Source organism: Nicotiana tabacum, chromosome 17, assembly GCF_000715075.1.
Source record: "Nicotiana tabacum cultivar K326 chromosome 17, ASM71507v2, whole genome shotgun sequence".
NCBI classification, from domain to species: Eukaryota; Viridiplantae; Streptophyta; class Magnoliopsida; order Solanales; family Solanaceae; genus Nicotiana; species Nicotiana tabacum.
This window is the reverse complement of record NC_134096.1, coordinates 47494399-47521719: the sequence shown is the minus strand read 5'-3', so window position 1 is coordinate 47521719 and position 27321 is coordinate 47494399. Positions and strand designations below refer to the sequence as shown.

At 38.1% G+C, this 27321-nt stretch overlaps 2 protein-coding genes across 2 annotated transcripts; one reads left to right on the top strand and one right to left on the bottom strand.

The window, feature by feature from the left end:
• The first annotated feature begins 4070 nt into the window (after positions 1-4070).
• Positions 4071-19940, top strand: LOC107781505 (uncharacterized). Its single transcript, XM_016602219.2, has 13 exons — positions 4071-4492; positions 5350-6451; positions 8213-8431; positions 13102-13328; positions 14072-14146; positions 15130-15201; positions 15281-15379; positions 15462-15530; positions 15606-15720; positions 16499-16567; positions 17764-18094; positions 18269-18389; positions 18697-19940. Exons 1-13 carry the CDS (start codon positions 4358-4360, stop codon positions 19492-19494), a joined length of 3432 nt encoding a protein of 1143 aa, XP_016457705.2. The 5' UTR covers positions 4071-4357; the 3' UTR covers positions 19495-19940.
• A 452-nt stretch (positions 19941-20392) lies between these two features.
• On the bottom strand, positions 20393-22258 carry LOC107781506 (amino acid transporter AVT3C-like). The gene has a single exon (XM_016602220.2). The coding sequence runs from the start codon at positions 21964-21966 to the stop codon at positions 20689-20691; it is 1278 nt and encodes a 425-aa protein (XP_016457706.2). The 5' UTR covers positions 21967-22258; the 3' UTR covers positions 20393-20688.
• Between the last annotated feature and the right edge of the window lie 5063 nt (positions 22259-27321).

The window sequence follows — 27321 nt, the reverse complement described above, 5'->3', positions numbered from 1 at the left end:
GTAAGATTTTTAATGAGGCAGCTAGAATTGCGTATTACTAAATATGTGTACTCTTTTTCATTCACTAGAATTTTTCTCATTGGGTGTTTCCTAGTAAGGTTTTAACAAGGCACAATATCTTTTAATGAACATCAAAGGGGGAGTGCTATAAATATATTATATTATGGGTGTTCATTTAGTACTCCGCTGTAAATAAGCTTCCTGAAGAAGCTTATCCATATGGGACTCCGCCGTAAATATGTTTATCTATTTAGTACTCTGTTGGAAATAAGCCTCCTGAAAAAGCTTATCCTTTCGGTACTCCGTTATGGATAAATATTACCCCAGGTAGAAGATTATCTATATCTGGTACAGTAGCAGCTTACAAGCAGCTTGCAGTAGAACTTACAAGAAGCTTACACAACAGCTTGCAGTATGTCACGACCCCAAATCCACTAGCCGTGATGACACCTAACCCAACTCGCTAGGTAAGCCAACTAGTAACTATCCAATTTCAATGATATTAACAAGACAAATAAACGATAGTAATTTACTGAATTTTATACATTTCTCAAGGACTGGTAGTACAAATCATAAGCTTCTAAGAATAGAGTTTACAAAGCTAAAATGAAATAAATACATAGTCTGTTTGAAAAGTACATAAACCGAGTTTTATAGATCTAAAGCAACCACGAACAAGGGGCAGCTACAACCAGGACGCATGTACATCTTCAATCCAGCTCCCATCGAACACAGCAACAACAACAACCAACATCTGCACGCAAGGTGCAGAAGTGTAGTATGAGTACAACCGACCCCATGTACTCAGTAAGTAACAAACCTAACCTTAGGTTAAAAGTAGTGACGAGCTAACACAAGATCGGGTACAATACCAATATTCCACAACAGTTCATAACAACATAATACATGTAATAAGAGATGTATCTCAGAAGTAAAATGCTCATCTCGTTCAAAATTCCAGAAAATAGTCATGCTTTTCAAGTATCTTAGTGAAAACCCAAATCCTTTACCGAAAATGTCAAAAATACGAGTAAGTTTGAAAACTGTAATTTTTTTCCAAATATCCATTCCACAATATATAAGATGTTTCATTTTCTTTCCAGATAGCAAGTGTGAAATACCTCTCTATACCCACATATCAATGTGTGTAAAAAAAAACGTCATGAATGACGTGATACCGTATAGCACGAGAAAAAAATGCATTTTTATGCCTGTATGTCATGTGTGCATGTCAATGCCATGCATCTCATAGATGAATCATGTATTCACACTCTCAGAGTATTCAATCTCACTGTCTCGCATCCTCTCTCACTATGCTCAAAGCTCAGCACACTCAATCACTCAGCGATGTACAATACCCGTTGCGTCGTGTAACCCGATCCACATATGCATAGTTGACTGCGCCCACTTAGGTGTGTAGACTCTGCAGGGGCTCCTTCATCCCAAGCGCTATATCGCTGCGGCGTGCAGTCCGATCCCAAAAAAATGTAATCAATATATCGATGCGGCGTGCAACCCGATCCCATAAAATATAATCAATATATCGCTACGGCGTACAGCCCGGTCCCATAAAATGTAATCAATATAATATGTTGCGGCGTGCAGCTCGATCCCAAAATGTCACTCTCACTCAGGCCCCCGGCCTCACTCAGGCATCAATCTCTCCAGTCTCACTCACGGGCTCACAATGTCATGAAACTAGCCCGACAATAATGATATGATGTATCAATAAATAATATCCGAGACTGAGTTATGATATGAATGCATGGATATGACTGAATACGAAATATCAATAAAATCAGTGAGATGACAGTAAGAAACGACCACTCGGGGTCCAAACAGTATAAGCATAATGCCTAAACATGATATTTAGTATGATTGACAGCTTAACTACTTTATCACATGGTGGAAACACGGATATTAGCAAAGTAGGACCACTAAATAGTGCCATAGAAGCAGCAGAGTCCCAATTCACATGGTACACGCCCACACGCCCGTCACCTAGCATGTGCGTCACCTCAATACCAATCACATAACACATATTGCGGGGTTTCATTCCCTCAGCACTAAGTTTAGAAGAGTTACTTAGCTCGAACGAGCCAATACCAATGTCGAGCAAGCCAAGCGATACTCCAAAGATGCCATCACGCGTGTAGTGACATCCAGACGACTCAAAACTAGTCAAAAGCAACTCAAATACATCAAATAAAGCCCAAGGAAATAATTTCAAATGATAAAGATCGAATCCTTAATCAAAACCCAAAACTGGCCAAAAATTACACCTGGACCCACGCATCGGAACCCGACAAAACTCACAAAATCCAACAACTCATTCAATTACGAGTCCGACCATTCTAGCTTCACTCAAATCCGACCTCGAATCGATGTTCAAAATTCAAAAATTCATATTATGAAACTTTAGGCTCAAACCCCAATTTCCTCTTTAAAATTCACAATCCAATTACCAAAAACGAAGGTAGATTCATGAAATATAACCAAAACCGAGTAGAGAATACTTACCCCAATTCATATGGTAAAAATTGCCTAAATCTGAGCCCCATAGCTCCCAAAATGAAGAAAGAACCAAAACTCTCGATAATATAGCTTCTGCCCAGCCATTCCGCATTTGCGGACAATTCGTCGCATCTGCGGTAAAAATTTCGCTTCTACGAAAACAACTGACCCAGCAAATCCCTCGCACCTGCGGCCTTTAAGCCGCTTCTGCGGTTTCGCAGGTGTGTCCAAGCACCCGTACCTGCAATCCTCACGCCCAGCTCCCCTTCACGCTTCTGCGACTCCTATGTCGCTTCTGCAACCATCGCACCTGCGCAAAACCAGCCGCATGTACGATCACACCAGAACCAGCAGCCTTCAGCAAAAATCCAAAATGCAATGAAATGATCCGAACCTCGTCCGAAACTCACCCGAGCCACTCGGAACCCCGTCCGAATATATTAACAAGTCCAATAACATAACAGAGGCCTATTCGAGGCCTCAAATCACATATAACAATATCAAAATGACGGATCACACCTCAACTCGAAATCAATGAACTTTGAAACTTCGAACTTCCACAACCGATGCCGAAACTTATCAAATCACGTCCGATTGATTTCAAATTTTGTACACAAGTCTCAAATGACATAACGAAGCTATTCCAATTCCCGGAATCATAATCCGAATCCAATATCAAAAGGTTCACTCCCGGTCAAACTTTTCAAAAATTCAACTTTTGCCATTTAAGCTAAAGTCCACTACGGACCTCCAAATCGCAATCCGGACGCGCTCCTAAGTCCAAAATCACCTAACGGACCTACCAGAACCATCAAAACTCCGTTCTAGGTTAAAATTTACAAAAAGTCAAACTTGGTTAACTCTCCCACTTTAAAGTTTCAACAATGAAATCTATTTTTCCAATTCGATTCTGAATAACCTGAAAATCAAAACCGACGATTCACATAAGTCATAATATATTATACGGAGCTACTCATGTCCGTAAATTATCGAGCGAAGTGCAAATACTCAAAACAACCGGTTGGGTCGTTACACAGTAGCAGTTTATAAGCAGCTTGTAGTAGCAACTTCATTTCTTCTATAAATAGAGGAGAATTCAGTTCACTATGTACATCAGTTTGAAATTGAATAAAAATATCAATCTCCCTATATACTTGTCTTCGATTTATTTACTTTACAATCTTTATTTTATAACATTCATATACTTTTGCTGCAAAATAATTGGCATTATTGTTTTCGCACAGTGTATTTACATCATTCAATTCAAATTTGAGAAAATTCAATATTTACCGCAAAAAGGGTTAAAATGAATAGAATCCAGCTAGAGAATTATTTTCGGAAAATAATTTTTTCGGAAAATAATTTCTGGAAAAATTGACATATTGGATTGCTTAGGTGGATGACTATGTAAGTAAATCTAATCCAATTAGACTGACACAAAACTAACAGTTTAAGAGTGATTCAAAAAATAGACGGGATATTTTTGATACAAAAAACAAACAAATTACATTTTTGATTTTGAGCTATTTCAGTTAGTTAGTGGCATTTTTGGCCCTATTCCGTTTAAACGAAGAACACAAAGCTTTGATCAAAAGACAAAAAAGCTACCACGGTGGATGCACTGTGTTTTCTCACTTTGCCACATCATCCTCTCTATTCCCCGCCCCCACCGGCCGCTACTCCACCGGCAAGTCGCCGTCGGCGAACTCGTCGGATCTTCTAAAACCCTTCGAATTTTTATATCATTCATAAAATGAGTCGATAACGCTTGCTTTACTCGCAGATCTAATTCAGTGTCGCAATAAGTTGGAAGGATTTGTAAAAGCAGTATATCAATTTACTAATGGCTGCGCCGAATATGGATCAATTTGAGGCCTATTTTCGGCGAGCTGATTTCGATCAGGATGGTCGGATCAGTGGCCCTGAGGCTGTTGCCTTTTTCAAAGGCTCCAATTTGCCTCAACCAGTCCTCGCTCAGGTTTTTTCATTTCTGCATTTTGTTTTTTTGCCACCTGCCGTTTAATAAGAAGAAATAGAATTAATATAATTTTTGTTATGCTACTAAGTTTTCATAATTAGGCAAGCTGGTCCTGTTTCAATGCGCTTAAGTTTGAACTGTTTCACATAGCCATGAAGTTCACGTGATTGCTACGTACTTCAATTTTTTTTTTCTTGCTCTATTGTTTGAAGCACGTTAGGTATAATTTTTTAGATCATTTTAGCTGCTAATTTTGTCGCATGATAGGTATAAGGGGGTGCGCTGAGATGGAATATATGGTTATTCAGTTGTTTGGCAAAAAGTAAGTTTTTGCAGTTATTATACCGAACTAATTTTCAGGAACTTGAGGAATTATGATAATGGATAATAGATACTGAAAAGTTTCTTCCAGTGGTGAGATGATTTTTTTTACAAGAACTGTCACAACCATAGCTATGTTTTGATAATTTGAAACCTTCAGTTTCAATTCTAATAATACATAATAGTGGTCCACAAACTGAGGGAAAGAAGAAAGAGCTTACTGGTGAATCCAGGACCTAGTTAGTAAAATATGTTTTAGTAAACTTGAGCAGAGGAAAAAGAGTGACAAATAACTTTGTGGTTCAGCCTGTGATTGTTGAACCGTGTCTCGATATTCTAGCTGGTGTTGTATTAAGTAGCTCTGCAATTAATATGCTGCTTGCTAGAAGTCAGGTCTAGGTATCAAGTTCAACATAGTCAAGTTGGGGAAGAAGTAGTTTGTGTAGTCTCTCTGACTCTTGTTAGATATCTGGAGCTATCGATGTACTAATGTTATTTTTAATACTAAATTTCACATTTTCTTTTGCTTTATGTAGATATGGACCTATGCTGATCAAAGTCGTACTGGGTTCCTTGGTCGCCAAGAATTTTATAATGCTCTTAAGCTCGTCACAGTGGCACAAAAACGAGAGTTGACTCCAGAAATAGTGAAGGCTGCACTATTCACTCCAGCTTCAGCTAAAATTCCTGCCCCCCAAATAAACCTTGCAGCTGTACCCGTTCCCCAACCAACTAATAAGGTTGGGGCTGCAGTTCCTCCAGTTAGTGGTGCTACTCCAACAGCATCTCAAACTTTTGGCATTAGGGGTCAACAAGGCTTACCAGCTCAGCAAAGTCATTACATGAGGCCTCCTCGGCCCTCGAATCCAAGCCCTGGTTTCCAATCTCAACCAAATATTTCTGGTCAAGGAATGCTAGTTGGAAGTACTGTTGTAGCTTCTCGCCCTCCCAGTTCCACTGATTTGCCTGCTGGTCGGAATGGTGGCTCACAAGCAGGTCCTGGTTCCCAAGCCCCAAATACAAGTGTCAGTTCTAGAAGTCAGGATGCATTTGGTCTTGTTGCATTGACGCCTTCTGCACAACAAACCCAACAAGCAACCACGTCATCACTGCAACTAGATCTATCAAAATCAAATGATGCAACTTTGTCGCATGGTAACCTGCCTGATGCTAAAGTTCCTAAAGCCGTTCCAGTGGCAGGAAATGGATTTCCATCGGATTCACTCTTTGGAGATGTTTTTTCAGTTGCGTCAGTTCAACCCAAGCAAAGCTCCACACCAACTATATCTTCCGCAGTTTCATCAGCCACAGTCCCAACACCTACAGGGCCCCAACCTCCTATAAAGGCTAGCTCAGTTGATTCGCAGACTACACTTCCTCAGCAACCGGTTCACCAGCACCAGCAAGCTCATTTGATTGTGAGACCGAACCAACAGTTTCAAGTGCAAAGTTCTGCTGCAATTCCTAGTGCAGCTAGAAATTCTCTTCCAGGCCAGTCTCAGCTTCCGTGGCCAAGGATCACGCAGTCTGACTATCAGAAGTATAGCAAAGTATTTATGGCAGTGGACACAGACAGGGATGGAAAAATTACTGGCACGGAGGCACGGAGCCTGTTTCTAAGTTGGAAGCTGCCTCGAGGTGCGATTTGCTCTCTCTGATTTAGCTCTTAGATTCCGTGTCCTTCTGTTCGATCCTTCTTGTTACTAAGAGTAAGCGCTTAGGTTTGTTACCTCTTGAACTGTTTATTGGATTCAAACTGCTCAAAACTTCAGCAAATGGTGCAATTCTATCCTTTTCTGACTTATGTTTACTTCTCTTGTTAGTTTTTCCCTTTCTCTTGATATTTACTTCACTTTACTTGTCTTAGGGAAACCAACTTGAGTTTGCTTATATAGAAAGAGTCATTGAAAAGGAAATGGTTGTCGAAAAGTTGTCGGAAAATTTTGGATTGCCGGAAGCCCACAGGGCTTTGGTATAGTGGTAAGAGCGCAACTTGTGATGTGTGGGTTAGACGCACGTCACAGGTTTGAACCCTGCTGCAGACAAAAGCCTGGTGTTTAAGTGGAGAAGGATAGAATGACGGGCCCATTATCCATCGAGTTTCAAACCGTGCGCCATTGGCCCTCAGAGACTTCTCAGTCACCAAAAAGAAAAAACAGTTTGGATCTCCGGAATCTCACTGGAAGAGTTGTAGTCACTGTCTTGTGGAAGAAATTTTAATTTCCAGAATCAAATTTTTGCTGCTGGATCATTGGTCGGAGTATTAGTAGGATGGACTCGGTGCCATTAGAACTATCACTTTGAAAGAGCCATGGCACTGTGTACTATTTGGATGTAGAGATTCCCCATTACGTCTAAATAGTTTAGTAAAAAGACATTCTACCTATGCCAAAATGTCCTGTTATTGGACAAGTCCTCACTGATGGATTGAGCCAGTTGTCATCTGTAGATTAGTTATTGGTAGAAGTTGCCTTGCCATAAAGAATCTTAACGTCATAATAGCAGTACTCTGTCCATTAATTTTACATGCTGGACACGGAGATTAAGGAGTTAATTTGAGTCCCAATCGTATTTCTAGAGATAGAAGAAAATAATTGTGTTACTTTGTATATAAAGTAGGTCCTGTGGACACTGCATTATTGCTTGTTAAAAGGTGTAATTCACTCTGTTGAGCACCTTACAAGTGGGTGAGTTTGGATTAAGCTACAAATGGATTGCGAGAAAAAGTGGGACTTGAGGATAACAACATTGAGCATAAGATTTTTTTTTGATAAAGACCATTGATTACTAAAGACACATTTGGACCATGTATGCTATTGAAGTGAGTAATAATCTGAAACTTACTGCGACTACCATAATTACTTGTAATATCCTAAAAAACAAATATGAAATATAATTTTTATGATAATAAGAAAGTCGTCGTATAGAGTATAAACTGGACAGAAAATGGAATTCACCAAGTACATTCTTCCCTGAACAAAGAAGTTCCATTCTTGGGGCTTTTACTTTAGGTTTCCTAGCTTTACAGTTTCCGTTCAACAGCTAGTAGCTTTTGCAACAGAAACTTACAATGTTAGTAAACAGTAGTGGTAGAGCATACCATGTTAAAAAAAGGAACAGCAAATTAGTGGTAAAGCATATGATTCTCACTTCTTTGAGACTTGTCGCTACAATTGCTTTGAGGCATTGTACTTGCTGTGTCACAATGCTAAGCTATTGGTCACTTGGCTCTTTGGAACATTGTTTGTACGACCTACTTAGAGTGTGATAGCATATCTCTTACTCTTTTGAGAATCTTGCCTACAATTATCTTAGAATATCTTGGTCTCTATCTTAAAGCCAAACTGGTGTTTACTTGGTCCTTTGGGACATTAATGCAGTTTGCTTTTGGTTTATCAGAGGTCTTAAAACAGGTGTGGGATTTATCGGATCAAGACAATGACAGCATGCTTTCTCTGAGGGAATTCTGCATTGCACTTTACCTGATGGAGCGGCACAGGGAAGGTCGCCCTCTTCCTTCAGTCCTTCCAGCTAATCTTATCTTTGACGAGTCGTTATTGCCTGCTTCTGGTCAGCCTACAGGAACACATGGTGCGACAGCTTGGAGACACACATCAGGTATATTTCACCCTTTTTACACTATGCACATATATGTTTTGGACATGGTTTGTGAGCAGTGGTGGACCCGGAATTTTATACAAGCGGGTTCAATCTGAAAAGACGATAAATAAAAATATGGACGTCGTTGTGCCCGACAAATGTGATTTATGTATGTGCATTCCTTTTCCCCTATTCATAACTCGGACTCAAGGTGAAACCATTTTGAACTTGGAGTTGGCGCTCGCTAGTTATTAAATAACGTTGAATTTTTTAATTTGTTTTAACAAAAACTATAAAACTTTAATTAAATATTTGTAATTATCTATCTAATTTAATTTAAATTTGAAAAATATCAACTGCCTTTTAAACTTAAAAAAATCTATTTAATAATTCTAAATTTTTTATTGAACTCTAAGAAAAATCTATTTCTTGTTTATAAATAGCAAAGTTGTTATTTACTGAGAAGAAGACAACAAATATAAAGAGTTATAAACATTTTAACACAAATTATTAAAGAAAAGCAACTTATAAGCTAACGATTCCAATGGAATCCAAAACATTTAATTTGAACATAAGCTAAATCAATAAAGTATAAATAATATAAAAACATTATACTTGCATATTTTAACAAATTTATTAAATAGAAGCAAAATCACGAAGTTTTAATTTCTTAAAACGTAAAATGAACTTTTAAATGACTCTTATTGGATGAGAATAAAGAAAACAAGTAAAATACATACATTTGCAAAGTCAAATAGAAAGAAAAGGAAAAGAAAAAGAAGTGAAATAGAAAGGAAGGAAAAACTAGGACGGATGGAGTAAAGACGTAAAACTCACGCACGAATCACATATAACCACAGAACAATAGCAGCAGGGATTCGAAATCACGACCTTCTTGAAATATATGAACCCGCTTTGCCATCTTTCCGCTTCTGTATCTTCGGTCAAGCGGATTCAATACATTACAAATAATGAACTATATAAAAAGTTTTATTTTATTGATAATGGGAAAGCGAGGTATACCAAAAAGTAGATAATATACAGAAAGGTATGATTCTCTATGAAAGACATCCAATCTTCTATACAATAGATCGAAGCACTGAAAGATGAGACAATATCGAAGTAAAACATATTTCACAGATTGTACTGGTTTTTGATGTTGGCATCTTTTTTTGCCGTAGGTTTAATTCTGTTTGTTGTCCTAGTGACGCGGAATGTATTTTTACTTTGGGGCTTTATTCAAACTATGTTATCCTTTTTCTGGTTGTAGATTTATGTACTATTTAAATAAAAAAGAACAAAAACAGTATTTCTGGAATGGAGGAGTGTTATGCGATAGGAAAAACCTACAAAAGTGAAAGACAAGTTGAACATAATGGTTATGAGACCAGACTTCATCAAAGAAATAATGGTTATGTGACCAGCCAGTTGAGCATTAGGCATCTAAGGCCCAACATATTCACAAAATGTAAAAGGTGAATAATAAGATATATGTGCAGTCACACATTATTAAACAATATATGAAATGAGCACATCTGATATAAAGTACAAGTAGCACTCAGATGATAAAACGAAATATGGTCACTTGAGATGGTATGACCATGTCATACGTAGCAGTATTCTTAGAGGCTTGCTTAAGGCGCATTTAAGTTTTGAAGCTAGCTAATCAGGTTCTGCACATTCGCCTTGCTTGGGTGGAGCTATATTGCAGGCATCGTTGTATTAAGGCATTACGATACCAACACTAAGTAATAAATATTGTTGGTAGAGTGATAAATTGTTAACAATACATTATGAATGAACTGTTTAGTAATTAGGAATAACAAATTATAAATCTAGCATAAGAAAACTAATCGCTGTAAACTTCATCTTTACATCTAAATAAAAGATGTTAAATGTTTCTTGAACTTGATTGACGTGATGTTTTACTTCATGTATTTCTCTTAATTGTAGTTTTTTAATTGTTCTATCCTAATCCTTTTCTCCCATTTATTATTAGTTTTTCTTGTATTACATATATGGTTTTCTTTTTTTCTTCATTAGTTCCTTTCTTCAGTAAAACATGTGGTGTGAATTTTGATTGTTTTTTGTGCTTAAAGCTCAGTAGACCTTAGGGCTTTTCTATGCCTTTGCTTGGCTATTCTATGTACAACTCCAAATATGCTAGTCTCTGGTGTGACATTACGATGATTGAAGGTGTTAAATGGGGATAAGATGGAATAAAATTACATTGAGAGAAGTTGTCTTAAAAGACCTACAATCTTTTAAAATACATAAATAAGAACTAAATACAATAGAAGCAAAAGAAATATAGGCGATACCATTGTATCAATTAGCTGAGGTTAAGGTTTAGTCATGTTAAATCCAGCGATTAGTTTCTCTTCCCATACATTTATGTTTTTTTTCCTCATTAGTTCCTCTCTTTGCTAAACCCTAAGCCTTAATTGCACTTTGTGCTTAAAGCTCTGCAGACCTCTGGTGCTTTTCTACATTGTTCGCTTGACAACTCATCGACGTAGACCTCCAAAATACACCATTCTTTTGGTGCCACATATGCGGCATTACGATGTCTGAAGGTATTAAAAAGGATAAGATTCATCAAAATTACATTGAGAGAAGTTGTTTTAAAAGACCTTTCAATCTCTAAATATAGTCGTACATAATTGAAAGCAAAACACAATAAAAACAAAAGGCATATTAGGCGATACCATTATAACCAATTGGTTAAGGTTAAGATTTAGTCATGTTAGAAGTACACTTATGTTCGGTGATTGCCAAGAGTCTCTCTAGTTTGTTTAACGTTTTGTATGTAGATAGAAAATATGGAGAACTTCTAGAGAAACCATATTTGCCTCTAGAGACAAATTATTGTTGAAATTAAGCGGGTCCAAATGGAGTGGAATGAATATTGATGATTCCCAGGCGAACCGACTAGTTTGAAATGAGGTGCGATTCGAGCTGAACTGACTAGTTTTAAATGAGGCATAATTATTTTGTTGTTGTGAATACATTCATGGAACATTTTTCTAAGATCCTTTTCAAATGTCTACCTCAGAACCTTTTATCTCAAATATATAACAGGGAGTTTTGTGGAAGAGAAAGGTGGATTTGAAGGGGGTGCTGGTGTGCATGGAAGAGCTTCAATAATCTTAGAGTTTGTTGAAGCAAGACAAATCAATGTTCTCTGCTTTCATTTCTTTGGATTTACTCAACGTTTTGTTTTTGCTTTTTATTAAAAATATTAATCCTAAAAAGCACAACTTACTCATATGGGTTGCTAAATATTTTTTCTGAAGTTTGACAAAAAACTTTTTCTTCTTTGATCTAATAATGGTTAATATCTCTAAGTGTGGTTTAGGCTTATAAAAAATATCATAGTTGTGGTTTAGAATTTTAGATTTGTTAATATAAGACCTTCCATTGAACAGTGCGAAAATTATAAGATTTATATTCCCTTGTGTTTGGTGTTCATATCCACTTATTCAAGTACATGATCGGCACACATGTATGCATTTTTTGTTAGTGTACCGTAGCATGTGGATAGAATCAAGCAGAAATTAACGATGAAATTTTTTATTTGTACTACAACAATGCTGTACATTTTTTAAAGAGAATGTAGTAGATGAATGCTTAACGAGAATGTAGTAGATAAATGTGGTAGATGGATTATTTCTTTTTATAGAAACCGGTGATATTCTATAAGAGGGGTAAGAATTTCAGATCACTTTCTATGTTATTGAGTTAGAGAAGGAAGCTAAATCTTAGTTACTATTTTCACGGACTCATTTATATGGTGAAAAATTGATAATACAATTTAAAGGAATTACAAGAGTGGGATAACTAGTATGTCAATCAATAAGGCATTTGGTATTTCTTGTGCCACCAAGACTTAAAAGGTAAGTTCTACAGAGTGGTGGTTAGACTGACTATATTTTATGGAGCTGAGTGATGGCCAGTCAAGAAATCCCATGTCCAAAAAATAAAAGAAGCAGAAATGAGAATGTTGAAATGGATGTGTGGGCATATCAGGAGAGATCAGGTTAGAAATGAAGATATTCGAGACAAGGTGAGAGTGACTCCCGTGGAGGAAAAGATGCAAAAAAGTGAGGCTAAGAGGTTCGGGCATGTGAAAAGGAGAGGCACATATGCCCTAGTGAGGGGGTGTGAGAAGTTGGCCTTTGTGGGTCTGAGTAGAGATAGAGGTAGGGTAAAGAAGGATTGAGGAGAGGTTATTAGACAGGACATGGTGCAGTTCCAGCTTAGCGAGGACATGACTCTTGATAGGAGGGTGTGGAGGTCGAGAGTTAGGGTAGGGAGTCAAATGTATTTCTTTTTCATACTAGTAGTATTAGTATTATTCTTGTATTCTCTGATTTCGCTCCGGCTGCCCTATATTTTCGTATTTTGTGATTCTTAGATTTATATTACTTCATGTTGTCTCTTTCGCTCAGGTATCTTCGTATCTTGTTATTGTTACTGCTTATTGCTATGGCTTCTTTTTCGTTTGAGCCGAGGGTCTATTGAAAACAGCCTCTTTACCTTCACAAGGTAGGGGTAAGGTCTATGTACACACTACCTTCCCCACACTCCAATTGTGAGATTACACTGGGTTTTTTGTTGTATCTATATCGAGTATCTCACTTGTGAATTCCATCTATTCAGTTAGTCTCGTCATTCTTCCTCTCTAGGTTTCCAGCAAACACAGGGGCCAAGGGGTGCACACCAAGTGGCTTCTGGTGCTCCGGGGAAGCCTCCACGTCCAGTTCCCATTCCCCAGCCTGATGAAGCTGTGCAGCCTAGTAAACAGAAGCCGAAAGTTCCAGTATTGGAGAAGCATCTGGTTGACCAACTTAGTACAGAGGAACAGGATTCATTGAACTCGAAGTTCCAGGAAGCAACTGATGCAGAGAAGAAGGTCGACTATAAATGTTTTTTCAAATGTTTTTTCCAGTCTCCTTCACTTGGCTCAAATCCCCCTTTCTGTTTTTTTTTCTTTTCTTTTCTATAATTGCTTCCTGAATTATGAACAACCAGTGAGAGAAACACTGGTATTTGGGATGGATCTTTTTCACTAGGTACTAGAGTGGTGGTCATTTTGTCAAATCTCATATCTAATGTTTACTTGTTGAAGTGTGTAATATACCACAGGGTAAATCTTCCAAGAGACTATCTGGTCTCTTCCGTGTTTTGTTACGTCATTTGTTGTGTTTACTTTATTTTGGATCTGATGTATGGAAAGGCAAGCGTAATTCTGTTTAGGAACTGAAGAATAGAAACTATGCTGTAACCTTGCGGGCAAAGCATTATGTTTGCTTCAGATTGTGAAAAATATATGCTACTGACATGGTGTCTGGTCCGTCATAATTTCATAAGCAGTAAATTTTTGGATATTTCTCACATGCTCATAATATCTGGACTTTGTGGAATTGCAAATGCTGCTTTGAAGCCATTGGTAATAAAATTTCGTTCTTTACCAGTTAAAGTTGGTGCTGTTAACGAACAATGCTGAATCTTCGTATTTGATTTAAAAAATGTTGATCTAACTTGATACTTAAGTTCTTTTGTCAGTTAAAGCTTGATTTATTGATGAGTACTCCTAATAACCAATAGTAATTGACGGTTATTCCTTTATCTCTTATGCCATAATGCCAATCACAGGTCATGGACCTGGAGAAGGAAATTTTAGATGCCAAAGAAAAAATTCAGTTCTACCATGCAAAGATGCAAGAATTAGTGAGTATCTTGATCGTTATGTATCTAAAGTTCTCTCGGTTTTATTCAGATATCTCTCAATGTTTAATTTATTAAAAATAAAATAAAATAGATCTCTCAATGTTTCTAAGCTGGGACATAAATCCTGAAATTGGTCCCGCCACGCCCTTGGGGGACATATTAGGTGTTATTCCCAGGGTAGAATTTCCTTCTTATGTGTACTACTGATTGTGTTTAGTTTGTTTGACTTGTTATCTCATTAGTGACCAAATAGTGCCAGACAAGCAGCTACATGCAACCGATTTCGTCCATCCTAGTAATAAGTCAGTTTCAATCTTTTTGATGACTTTGCATGGCCGCTTGGATTCTTGGTAAAGTTTGCACTAAGATTAGCACAAACATAAGGTTAATGCTTGCGCACACCTTGACTAGCTATTTTTTTTCCTGAGTTTTTCACTGCTGCACTATTTTGGTACACCATGCTAACAGCAGGAACCTTCACATACTAAGTAGTTATGGGTGTCTAGATCTGGCCGAATATAGAATTATGACCCATAACCATAAAATGCAGCGGGGTCTTGGATGATAAGATTCAGCTGAGATTAAGAGTGCAGGTCACAGTTCCACTATTTCTACTTGGCTCCTTAACTAATCTTTTGACTTTTGAGCCTGAAATTCACTTACTATTTAGTGTCTTTTATTATTCATATATCATACACCAGCTTAAAGGTGTTCCATTTCATTCAGGCCACGTGAATTACCAGTTTTTGTCTTATGGCTATGGCTTGCCAAGTTCTGAATAATTAGTGATTATATCTTTATATGCTCTAGGGTAATCATGTCATACATTTATTTATAGCCTTGGTTTTGTGCTGTTCTTCCTGAAGCCGTGAATTTATATTAACTGATCGGTGGGTTTCCTTGCTGCCGTGTTCAGCAATGGATAGCTGAAGTTGAAAGCACATCACTAAAACTGTCTGCTTTTCTTTGGCCTTTTACATCAGATTCTATACAAAAGCCGATGCGATAATAGACTAAATGAGATCACCGAAAGAACTTCTGCTGACAAAAAAGAGGTAAAGCTTATTTTGAACACAACAAATTTGAGCACACGGCCAATGATTTGTTAACTAATAAAAGTTGACCATTTTACAGGTCGAATTACTGGCTAAAAAATATGAAGAGAAATACAAGCAGACTGGAGATGTTGCTTCTAAGTTGACAATTGAGGAGGCCACATTTCGGGATATTCAGGTATTTTTGTGGCTCTTCCTAACCCAATTCACTGATGTGCTAGCGTCTAGTATATTGTATAATTCTGCTGAACCTTTTGTAGGAGAAAAAAATGGAGCTTTATAGAACGATTGTCAAAATGGATCAAGATGGCAAAACTGATGGTATCCAGGTAGCTATATTTTACCACTAATAGATTTGCTGGAGATAGCTAGAACATTTCAGATTTAAACTCTGGCTTTTGTAGGACCGTGCTAATCAGATTCAGGCAGACCTCGAGGGGCTAGTAAAAGCATTGAACGAACGCTGCAAAACTTATGGGCTACGGGCCAAACCAACTACTCTGCTTGAGCTTCCATTTGGTACTTGCGCTAGTATTTTTTTTGTAGTTCTTGCAATTATGTGTGCTTTCATTGAGCTATTTTATATGTTCTTATTCTTGATACCATAAAATCCAGATTAAAAACATTGTCGAAAATTTATTTCCTGCATTCCCTGTTATTTTTGGTTCTGAATTGATCCCATATGAGTTATTGGTATTCGCGAGAAATGGCTTAGCTCATCAAACAAGTGCGCCAAAAGTGGGGGATGGTATCATATTCTCTTATAAGAGAGGCACGCCTGCTTTTAGCTCGTAGTTTCACTCTTGCTTTGGGTTCTACCCGGCTGTTTAGTTGTTCTTTAAAGTGCCATTTATGTTTTACTTTTGTTGGCTTCAGCCTCAAGCCGAAGCCTTCCTTTTGGCACCCAAGTTCAGTGTAGTACTTTATTGGGGGTATCATTATTAATTTCTTGCTGGCTGCATTAGGATTTCTTTCAGTTTTATAGTTTTCTAGCCTGTTGATTATAAAATAAAAAAGCACCTGTTGATAGTATGAGAATGTAATATGTGGCATGTATACAAGTTAAAAGGAGTATATATTTCAATTTCTCTAAAGAGACCATGTGCATCTAGATCATGAGTTGGGACTAATTCTGATGTCGAAGAGCTGTGTGTGTCCATCTAACGGTCTGTATCTTGGTGGGAAAATGGGATAACATGCCATTTTGATGATTCTTGTATTTTTTTGCCTAAGCTGCTCTGATTTTCATTGCTTTAATTTTTTAATACTTTCTGATATATTAGTAATAATTGTAAAGGTTGGCAACCGGGCATCCAAGAGGGGGCAGCTGACTGGGATGGAGAGTGGGATAAATTTGATGATGAAGGTACGCTGTAAAACGTCATTTTAAAATCAAACATTCAAAGTGCCTCCAAAGTGGTCCAGAGACCATCTTATCAGCTTATCATTTTTAGATTAAAAGACTGACTTTCATAGTGCCTATAGAGACCACCGGATCATCTTCTTTTCCTCCCTTTGCTTTGTGCTTTTTTTTTTATATTATTATTAATTCTTTCTGTGGGTAAGTAAGATTTCATTACCAGGGAGAAAATATTTACATACAAAGCAAAAACCTCTAAAGCTTGTGTGAGAGTTCAAGACATGAGAAGAAAGAATTTCTTGTATACATTTGTGTCTTACATTAGCCCTATTTACATAGGGTGTTTACACAGTACTAAACCCTTCTCTACCAATGTGGGACATTATACATACTACTATATACTAGCTTTCTAACACTCCCCCTCAAGCCGGTGCATATAAATCATATGTACCGAGCTATGTAATTAATATGAGGACCAATGAGGGACTTGATGAAAATATTTGTAAGCTCATCATTAGACTTCACAAACTTTGTAACAATAACTCCCGAGAGTATTTTCTCTCTGATGAAGTGATAGTCAAACTCAATGTGTTTGGTCCTCTCATGGAACACTGAATTTGACGCAATATGAAGGGCAACTTGATTATCACACATAAGTTCTATCTGACAGATTTCTCCAACTTTTAATTCTCTGAGCAATCTATTCTAACCAGCACCAGTGGACAACACCATTACAACTAAGTATACCAATTCAATGTCTTCAGCTGTGCCAGCAACTTTCACATTGCAACCCCCCGAGCATGTATATCTTGCACAATCATCCTGATGAGGACGTCGGCATTTCTCCTTTTGTCTTGGAAGATTATGAGATTTCTTTCTTGCCATATAGCAGGCACAAGCAGCTAGAGCAATTCTGTATATTTCGGCACTCCCATTCTTCCCTCTTGCATATGTCTCTGCCCAACTTTGCTCTATAGACCATTCCTTCGGCTGACTAGATATTCCCTGCCATATCCGTAGCCTGCTCCATACTTCTTCGGAATATTTACACAAAGAATAAGTGTTCTCTTGTTTCATCCTCAGCTTCACAGAGGGCATAGCACATTAGTAGCAATATTATTATTATTATTATTATTTTTTTTAATTTTTTTCAAGTTGTCCAAAATGATACACCCATTGTATTGTTGAATAATTGTCCTCAGATTTCACATTTGTGAAAGAGCTCACTCTCGATGTACAAAATGTCATTGCCCCTCCTAAACCAAAATGCCCATTGGTTCGGGAGAAAGCATCTTCTTTGAATGACCATGATACTGGAAAATCATCTGCCGATGCTGGCACTGATGCAAAGGCAGAGAAGTTACCAAGCCCAGTAAAAGCTAGAGAGAGTGATGTGGAGACTGCCCATGCAGCAAGAAGTCCAGCTGATAGTCCAACCAGAAGTAGTGCAGTTGAGAGCCCGTCAAAAGAATTTGAAGAATCACTGAATAGGAAGGACAGTACTTTTGATGGTTCACCCAATGCTGCCCAAAGGTAATGTGTTGTTTTTGTTCTTCTCTTTTGGTGATTTGATCTCTCATGGTGTTGTATTCTCCAAATAATGTCACACCTATTCTATTATTCAGTCATATTCTTTGATGGATTCAGCTTCTCTAATCTGCTAACTTTTCTTAGAAATCTGAACTTCTGTATACTTTACTAATGCAGTGAACACTGGGGAACTGAGTCTGTGTTCTCTGGGGACAAAAGTTTTGATGAATCTGGTTGGGGTGCATTTGATACAGGCCGTGATGCAGATGCTGCGTGGGACTTCAATTCTGCTTCTAAGGTAAGTGGATACATCTCTTTCATTTTTGTTATAAGAAAAAAAGAAAAGAAAAAGGTAAATGGATACGTCAGATGTTCGTTCTTTCGCTTTTTCAATTACTAGGTTATAGGAAAAACATCTTCCGGGGCCACCAACATTTCTTCGGCCTAAGCATCCTTTTGCATGCCTTTTTGTTTTGTCACTGCATGTCTACTGCATTTTGGTCTAGACAATTTTCTGCTTATCTGTGGTGCTTGAAATATTTCATCTGTCATGGGCTTAGTTTGAAGGGCCGTATTATGTTTGCTAATTTTTCGCGGTATTGCAGGATTCTCTTTTTGATGATGATGACTGGGGCCTAAAGCCTATAAAAACGGGATCCACAAATTCCAGCATCACACTCCCGAAGCAAACCCCATTTTTCGATTCTGTTCCTAGCACCCCTAGTTACAATAGTGGGATCAGTTACTCAGAGAACCAGTTCCCAAAGCGAAGCCTATTCTTTGATTCTGTTCCAAGCACCCCAAGTTACAACCCCGGAGTCCCACAGGCAGACAACTTGTTCTCTAGGCAAAGTCCTTTCTTTGATTCTGTTCCTAGCACACCAGCCTATAATGCAGGTGGCTCCCCACTTGCGGATAACACGTTCCAGAAAAAGAGTCCATTTGCCTTCGCTGACTCGGTTCCTAGCACACCTATGTTTAGTTCTACGCCTCGAAGATCTAGTGATATGTCTGAGGAGCCCTTGAGCAGCTTTTCCAGATATGATTCCTTCAACACGCACGATGGTGGCCCCTTTGCTAGTCGTGAGTTTTCAAGATTTGATTCGATGCGCAGCACTACAGACTCTGAGTATGATAATGGTTCGTCCCAGCAGCGTGACTCCTTCGCTAGGTTTGATTCATTTCGCAGCACGGCAGACTCTGATTATAATTTTGGGCTCTTCCCCCCTCAAAAGTCACTATCAAGGTTTGATTCTATCGGCAGCACCCGTGACACAGATTATGGTCATGGTTTCTCATCCTTTGATGATGCAGATCCATTTGGGTCCCATCATGAACCATTTAAGACATCAGTGGGGAGTCAGACACCAAAGAGAGATTCTGATAGTTGGAAAGCATTTTAATGTGGTAATGGATTTCCTTGCTCGCATATGGTCTCGTTTCCCCCCTCTATTTAAAGCTGTCTTTGGTCTGTTCTTTTGGTTGTAGGGATAGTGAATTGGTTGTGATTAGCTAGTCTTTCGTTGTGGCATGAGAGAGTGTTACGAAGAGTTGTATTATCTAATATTTTCTCATTAGCTGGGTTTTTCTTTCATTTTTCTTTGGGGTGGGGGAGGGTGTGTGTATTTTGACCCTTTCCTTCTCTCCTATTGTTATTTAAAGGTGAGCTGAGCTTTTGTTGCGTTCACCCATATTCAATGTATAAAACATGTAATAATGTTCTGTTCTTTTCAGTCAGCTCCTAGTTTAGAGTTATTTAGGTTCGAGAGTGATTTGTATCCACTTGACTGTCAGTTATTATGATAAAGTTGATTGAGGATTTGTGGTAGGATCAAATAAATCATATGCATCAATTTCGCTCTAATTTTGTATCATGTGGTGATGATTTACACTACTTTTCTCTTTAATTCGAGCTTGGAACTGGCTACACTTAATTAAACTAAAGCAGGAAACTGCAATCCTCTTATAGTCTCTAAATTTTGCTTTTACAACTAGAAGAATCCCTGAATAATTAGTCAAATTTGGTTGGAGCAGGTAAAACAGGAGAAACTGGAATGAAAACAAATGACTGGTAATCAGACAGTATCATTTTTCATGAATGTGCAGGGAAAATAAAACAATTTTGTAGGCTTTGAAATTTACTTCTGCCTATAGTGCCGATCATTACGATAGCCATAATATAAAACCAAAGTGAATCATATTATATCAAGTTCCGGTATTAATTCAGAAAAGAACCAACTTGGCCTATCAATAAGAAGAATAAAAAGATGCACATTACTGTGACTTACTCCATGGCATAACAGTAAGACACTTATCAATGACCATTGGTGGAAGAAATTGTATGTAGTACAAATAGATAGGAACTAAAAGAAAAACTTATCATGATAGGAGAATCCATAATCTAGATTCAATAGGTCTAATCTTATTCCTATGTACACATCAACAAGATAAAATACAATATCGTTGGGACTAATTTGAACTAAACCTAGAGCAGAGAGTGTATATATATATATATATATATATATATATATATATATATATATATATATATATATCATGATACAATTAAATTGTAATAGGAAGTAAGTAGACCAATTTCAAGCTTTGACTCCAAAGATCTGCAGCATGGAAGAATAAGTTCCATAGACTGCCAAAACTGCACCCATTAAAACAAGTGCAGAATCCAAAGTCAAACCAAGCCATCCCAGTTCTTTCTTGAACACAATTAAGTGAAACAAAGCAGGCAACACAAACCCCAAAATAATGCACACACTGCTCCCAACTAATGACAAGAAATCAGCAAAATTTGGCACCATTAATGCCACTAAAGTGACTACCAAAACCACAATCCATCTTAGCCAAAAGCAGTATCTGCCTTCATAAAATCTCCTTTCCATCACTTCATAAACAGGGTTCATCATAAGTGGAAAAGTAAAGAAAAGGTTTATGCAAAGTCCAATCTGTACTAAGGTGCTAAGCAATCCTCTACCAAGATTTGTAGTTATTATATCTTTGGTCTCTTCCCCAAAGGCAAAGTACCCCAATATTCCAAAAGAACCATACATCAAAGAAATGAAAGCCATTGACAAACCCAAGATTTTCCCAAATTTGTCCTTGTCTTTCATCTCTGCTTCTAAAGGTAAAACCATCCCAACACCTTCAAAAGCATAAACAGATACACCAAGACCATAAAAGAAAACACTGAACCCACCAAATGCTTCAAGAACAGGTCTATATTTTAGAAAAATCAACACATCCTCAACCATAACTACCCCCATAGCACCTAAATCAACAACATCAGCAAATATACTCAAAGGGGCTAAGTGAGTAAGTGTAGGGATTGAATTCAACCCCAGCTGAAATGGGAAACAACTCCAAATATACACCTTTTTAGGTGACAATCCCAAGATTTTAGGGTTTGAATTTTCAATGGAATAATTGAATAAGTGTGCTAATGTATTGGCTATGAAAATCAAGTAACTTATACAAAAACCAGCTTGAGACATAACAATCATAGCATCTACTGTACATCTACCTATAGATCCACACACAGCATATCCCAAATCACCAAAAGATGAAATCTTGGCAACTTTGAAATGGGATTCTAGCTTTCTCCTTGAATAGACTAAAAGCATCATACAATAGTAAGTAAGAGTGGCTACTGATAAAAGCATGAGAGTACCCATCACCCATCCTGTTTTCTTGAAACTGTAAGGAAGACCAAGAACTCCAGCTCCAACTACTGCTATGAAAACATTAGCAAAAGTTTTGGAAGGTGAAGAAAGGTGTTGGGTGTTTGCTAAAAGTGGTGTATCTTCTCTTGGGATTTGCAGAATATGGGATGATGAACTTGCCTTGTCTTTCTCAAACCCCATAGTTCACAGTTCAAATCAAGAATCCAAATTAGTGACCAAAATACCAGTAAAGGTTAAAACTTTATTGATTTAGATTACTCAAACTGCGAGGAAATTGTAGTTATTACAGATCAAAGAGAAAAACTTTAAGTTTGTTTCAGTTATTACAGATCAAAGAAAGATAATTGAAGTTTGTTTCAAGGTTTCAAAGTGCCAAGTTATGGGATTCAGAGGGAGTTTTGAGGAGGAGAAAATGGCGGTGGAAGCTGCACGTATGTACACTTTTTCGTCAAGCGAGAGAAAAATCAAGAGACCATTTAAAGAAGGCAAGCTTCGAAAGTGACAATGATATTTTATTGAGCTAAAAAATCTGTGCACGGCTTCTTTTCTTTTTCTTTTTTTTTGTGGTCAAAATAAGTTTGATTTCTGGTGAAAAAGGACAGATGGTCGGTCATGACTCATATGAAGTTGTTTCAAATTTAAATCATTAACAAACATTTTACATATAATTTTCAAATATTGAAAAAGACCATTGTTTAACAAGTTTCCTTTGATGAATATATAAATACCTAAAAGTCTATAAAGTGACGGGTGCAGGTAACATCAGCACCAATACACATATACTATAGCGGATTGCAGAAACAAACAAGTGACCTAATTCCTATCACAAATTGTCATGATCCAGAATTTTTATTTGCGCCACCTAACATTTCATTTGCTAGACAAATCAACTATACAAATAGTATTTTTGTTGTTGTTATTTTTAACAATTCAAATTAAATAATAAACCAAGAAACTGAATAAATTGAAATAGAGTGAGAAAATCATAATGACATCGATATCTAGATACAATCCCAGAACTGATATCACAATTACACGAGCGACTAGAGTACTACAAATAAATGTCTGAATGAAAGCATAACTATCTGAAATACGGTAAACAACTAGAGTGATATGAAAGGGGACTTCAGGGCTGCGGACGTCGTGTAGTTGTACCTCAAGTCTCCGTCAAGCAATCAATCTGAGCAATCAACTGACATCCGCTAGGACCGACTCCAAAATCTGCATAAGAAGTGCAAAGTGTAGTATGAGTACAACCGACCTCATGTACTCTGTAAGTGTCGAGCCTAATCTCGACGAAGTAGTGACGAGGCAAAGGCGGGTCACTTACAATAACCTATACGCAGTATAATAATAATAATAATAATAATAATAATAATAATAATAATAGGAAAGGAAAATAGGAAATAACGACGAAGCAGTTAACTAATGAAAACAACTCAATCCTCGGAATCAGTGAGTCCAGAAATATCATTCCTTAGAATATCATATGAAAATACTGGAAGCTAACACAATACAACAATGAATACAACACACACAATCCGTTGCGGTGCGCAACCCGATCCCACCGTACAAACACAATCCTCCCTTGTTTCACCATATCAATATCAAGAATAACATATAAACTCCGTTGCGACGCGCAACCCGATCCCACCATATAATCAGAATCAATATTATAATCCTATCTTATTTCACCATATCAAAATCATATACCAAATCCGTTACGGCGTGCAACCCAATCCATAAACAAAATCAATAAATGTAACCAATTTAACAATTCAATTCAAAAGAATCTCTACGATTAAAGAATGTGAAAGCAAAGCAATAAGGAGCCACGTACCAAATCAAGAAATGCTACAATTAACACAATGCAACAAGCCAAGCCAAATATATGACAGTTAAAGTGTACAAATAGCAATTAATCATAGAATCATGGAAGAAACAAACATTTCAATAAAAGAGTAAATAAATGTCAAGTAACAAGTTACGACATAGAAAGCAATTAAAGCATGTAGCAGTTAAGACATGAAATAAGATATTTAATGAAGTACGGGAAAACATGGAAACATATATTTTGACGGTGTATATACACTCGTCATCTTGCATATACGCCGTTACACATGTAATTCACACAACGTATAGTTCAAGGGTTACTATTTCCCTCAAGTCAAGGTTATACCCAACACTTACCCCGCTCCGCAAGCAAATCAAAGCTCAACCGGGGCCTTTACTCTAAAATTCGCCTCCAAACCAATCGAATCTAACCAAAATCGACTTAATATCAACAAACAATGCCAAAAAAATCAATTACAATGCATAAAGTTAAGATCCATACACTTTTTTTTTCAAAAAGTCAACAAAAGTCAACCCATGCTCGTTCGATCAAAACCCGAAATTCCGACCAAAACCCAATTACCTATTCAACCCCGAGCCCGATTATGTGATGAGTTTCGAAATCCGACCTCAATTTGAGGTCTAAATCTCAATTTTACAAAAAATTTAATTCTACCCAAATCCCCAATTTTCTACCATGAAAGACCATAAATTAAGGTTAAAAATCAATGGTGTTGATGAGAATGGAAGAAAACGAGTTAAAGTATACTAACCTACGAAGTGGGGATGAAATCTCTCTTCAAAATCGCCTTTAGACCAAGCTCTAATGTGAAGATAGTGAAAGATGAAGAAAATCCCGTCTTTTGAATATTTAAATCACTAGGCGTCAGGCCTTCTTCGCGTTCGCGAAGGGCTTGACGCGTTCGCGATGTGCGGCGGCCCAAGTGGCCTTCGCATTCGCGATGGCCTGTCCATTCTGTCCTTCACGTTCGCGAGCCTCGGCTCGCATTCGCGTAGAGCTACTGCCCCTTAGAGTCCCTTAAACCTTTGCATTCGTGAGTGGTTGGTCACGTTCGCGAAGGGTAAACCCTTAATGCTCCGTGTTCGCGACCCAACTACCGTGTTCGCGATGAAGAAAACCACCCCAGCCCCAAGTTCCCCTTCCCGATCGCGAGAGTGGCTTCGCCATCGCGAAGCACAAAATACCAGACATCAGAAGACTTAGAAACCAGCGATGGCCTAAGTAAAAATATCACCCATAGCCTATCCGAAACTCACCCGCTAAAACTACGAATTTGACATCAAAATGAATGATATTTTCAAAGAAACTCAAGACATGAAATTTTACAACCGGACGTCCGAATCACGTCAAATCAACTTCGTTTTACACCAAATTTCTCACACAAGTCATAACTAGTGAAATTAACCTATACAAAGTTCCGGAACTGAAACCTGAAACCGATAGCAACAAAGTCAACTTACGGTCAAACTTAAGAATTCTTTAAATCTTTAAATCTTTAAATCTTTAAATTGCTAGTTTTCAACAATTACGTTAAATCAAGTTAGGGACTTTTGAATTCGTTTTCGGGCATACGTCCAAGTCTCAAATCATGATACAGACCCATCGGGACCATCAAAATACTGATCCGGGTCCGTTTACAAAAAATATTGATCATAGTCAACTGAAATGAGTTTTAAGGTAAAATTTCACATAGAATTTTTTTGAAAAAAGATACGGACTGTGCACGCAAATTGAGAAAGGCTAAATAGAGCTATTAGAGGTCTCAGAACACAGAAGTGAAGGCTATAACTGAAATTAACCTATCAGGTCATCACATTCTCCACCTTAAAAAACAAACATTTTTCCTTGAACGGACATAGAAAGGTACCTGGACTCGTGAAAATGTGTGGATATCTACTTCATATTTCCGACTCAAACTCCCACATGGATTCCTCGATCGGCTGACCTATCCACTGTAATCGAACTGAAGGATAACTCTTAGATCTCAACTTTCGGATCTGCCTGTCTAGAATGACCACCGGCTGCTCCTCATAAGACAAATCCTTGTCCACTTGGACTGAGATGAAATCTAACACATGGGACGAATCACCGTGATACTTCTGGAGCATGGACACATGGAACACTGGATGGACTTCTGATAAACTAGGTGGCAATGCCAGCCTATAGGATACCTCACCCACTCTCTCAAGAATCTCAAAGGGTCCGATATATCTAGGGCTCAACTTGTACTTCTTTCCGAACCTCATCACACCCTTCATGGGTGAAATCTGGAGCAATAACCTCTCTCCAACAATGAATGCAACATTACGAACTCTAAGGTCGGCATAACTCTTCTACCTAGACTGAGCGGTACGAAGTCGATCCTGAATAATTTTGACCTAATCTAAGGCATCCTGTACCAAATCGGTACCCAACAACCGAGCTTATCCCGGCCTGAACCATCCAATTGGCGAACGACATCACCTCCCGTATAATGCTTCATAAGGAGCCATATGAATTCTCAACTGGTAGCTGTTTTTGTAGGCAAACTCTGCAAGCAACAAGAATTGATCCCAAGAACCCCCGAAATCCATAACGTAAGTGCGAAGCATATTCTCCAATATATGAATAGTGCACTCGGACTGCCCGTCCGTTTTGGGGTGAAATAATGTACTCAACTCAACCCGTGTGCCTAACTCACGCTGTATGACCCTCCAGAAGTGCGAGGTGAACTGCGTACCTCGATCAGAAATGATAGACCCGGGAAAACCATGAAGATAGACGATCTCGCGGATGTAGATCTCAGCTAACCGCTATGAAGAATAGGTAATTGCCACTGGAATGAAATGTGTCGATTTGGTCAACCTGTCCACAATGACCCATACCGCGTCAAACTTCTTCTAAGTCCGTGGGAGCCCAATAACAAAATCCATGGTAATACGCTCTCGCTTCCACTCAGGAATCTCTAGCCTCTGAAGCAAACCACCAGGTCTTTGATGCTCGTACTTTACTTTGCTGACAATTCAGACACCGAGGTACATATGCAACTATATCCTTCTTCATTCTCCTCCACCAATAATGCTTCTGCAAGTCCCGATACATCTTGGCGGCACCCAGATGAATAGAATACTGGGAACTGTTGGCCTCCTTAATAATCTACTCACGAAGCCCATCCACATTGGGCACACAAATACGACCCTATATCCGCAAAACTCCATCATCTCCAATAGTAACCTGCTTAGCACCACCGTGCCGCACCGTGTCCTTAAGGACAAGAAAATGGGGGTCATCATACTGATGCTCTCTGATGCGCTCATACAAGGAAGACCGAGATACTATGCAAGCTATAACATGACTGGATTCTGAAACATCTAACCTCACGAACAGATTAGCCAAAGCTTGAACATCTGATGCAAGTGGTGTCTCACCAACTAGAATATACGCAAGGCTACCTATACTCACATCCTTTCTACTCAAGGCATCGACCACCACATTTGCCTTCCCGGGATGATACAAAATGGTGATATCATAGTCTTTCAAAAACTTCAACCACCTCCTCTACCTTAAGTTGAGATCCTTCTGCTTGAACAAATACTATATACTCCGATGATCCGTGAACACCTCACACGACACGCCAAAAAGATAGTGCCTCCAAATCTTCAGCGCATAAACAATGGCTGCCAACTCTAAGTCATGAACAA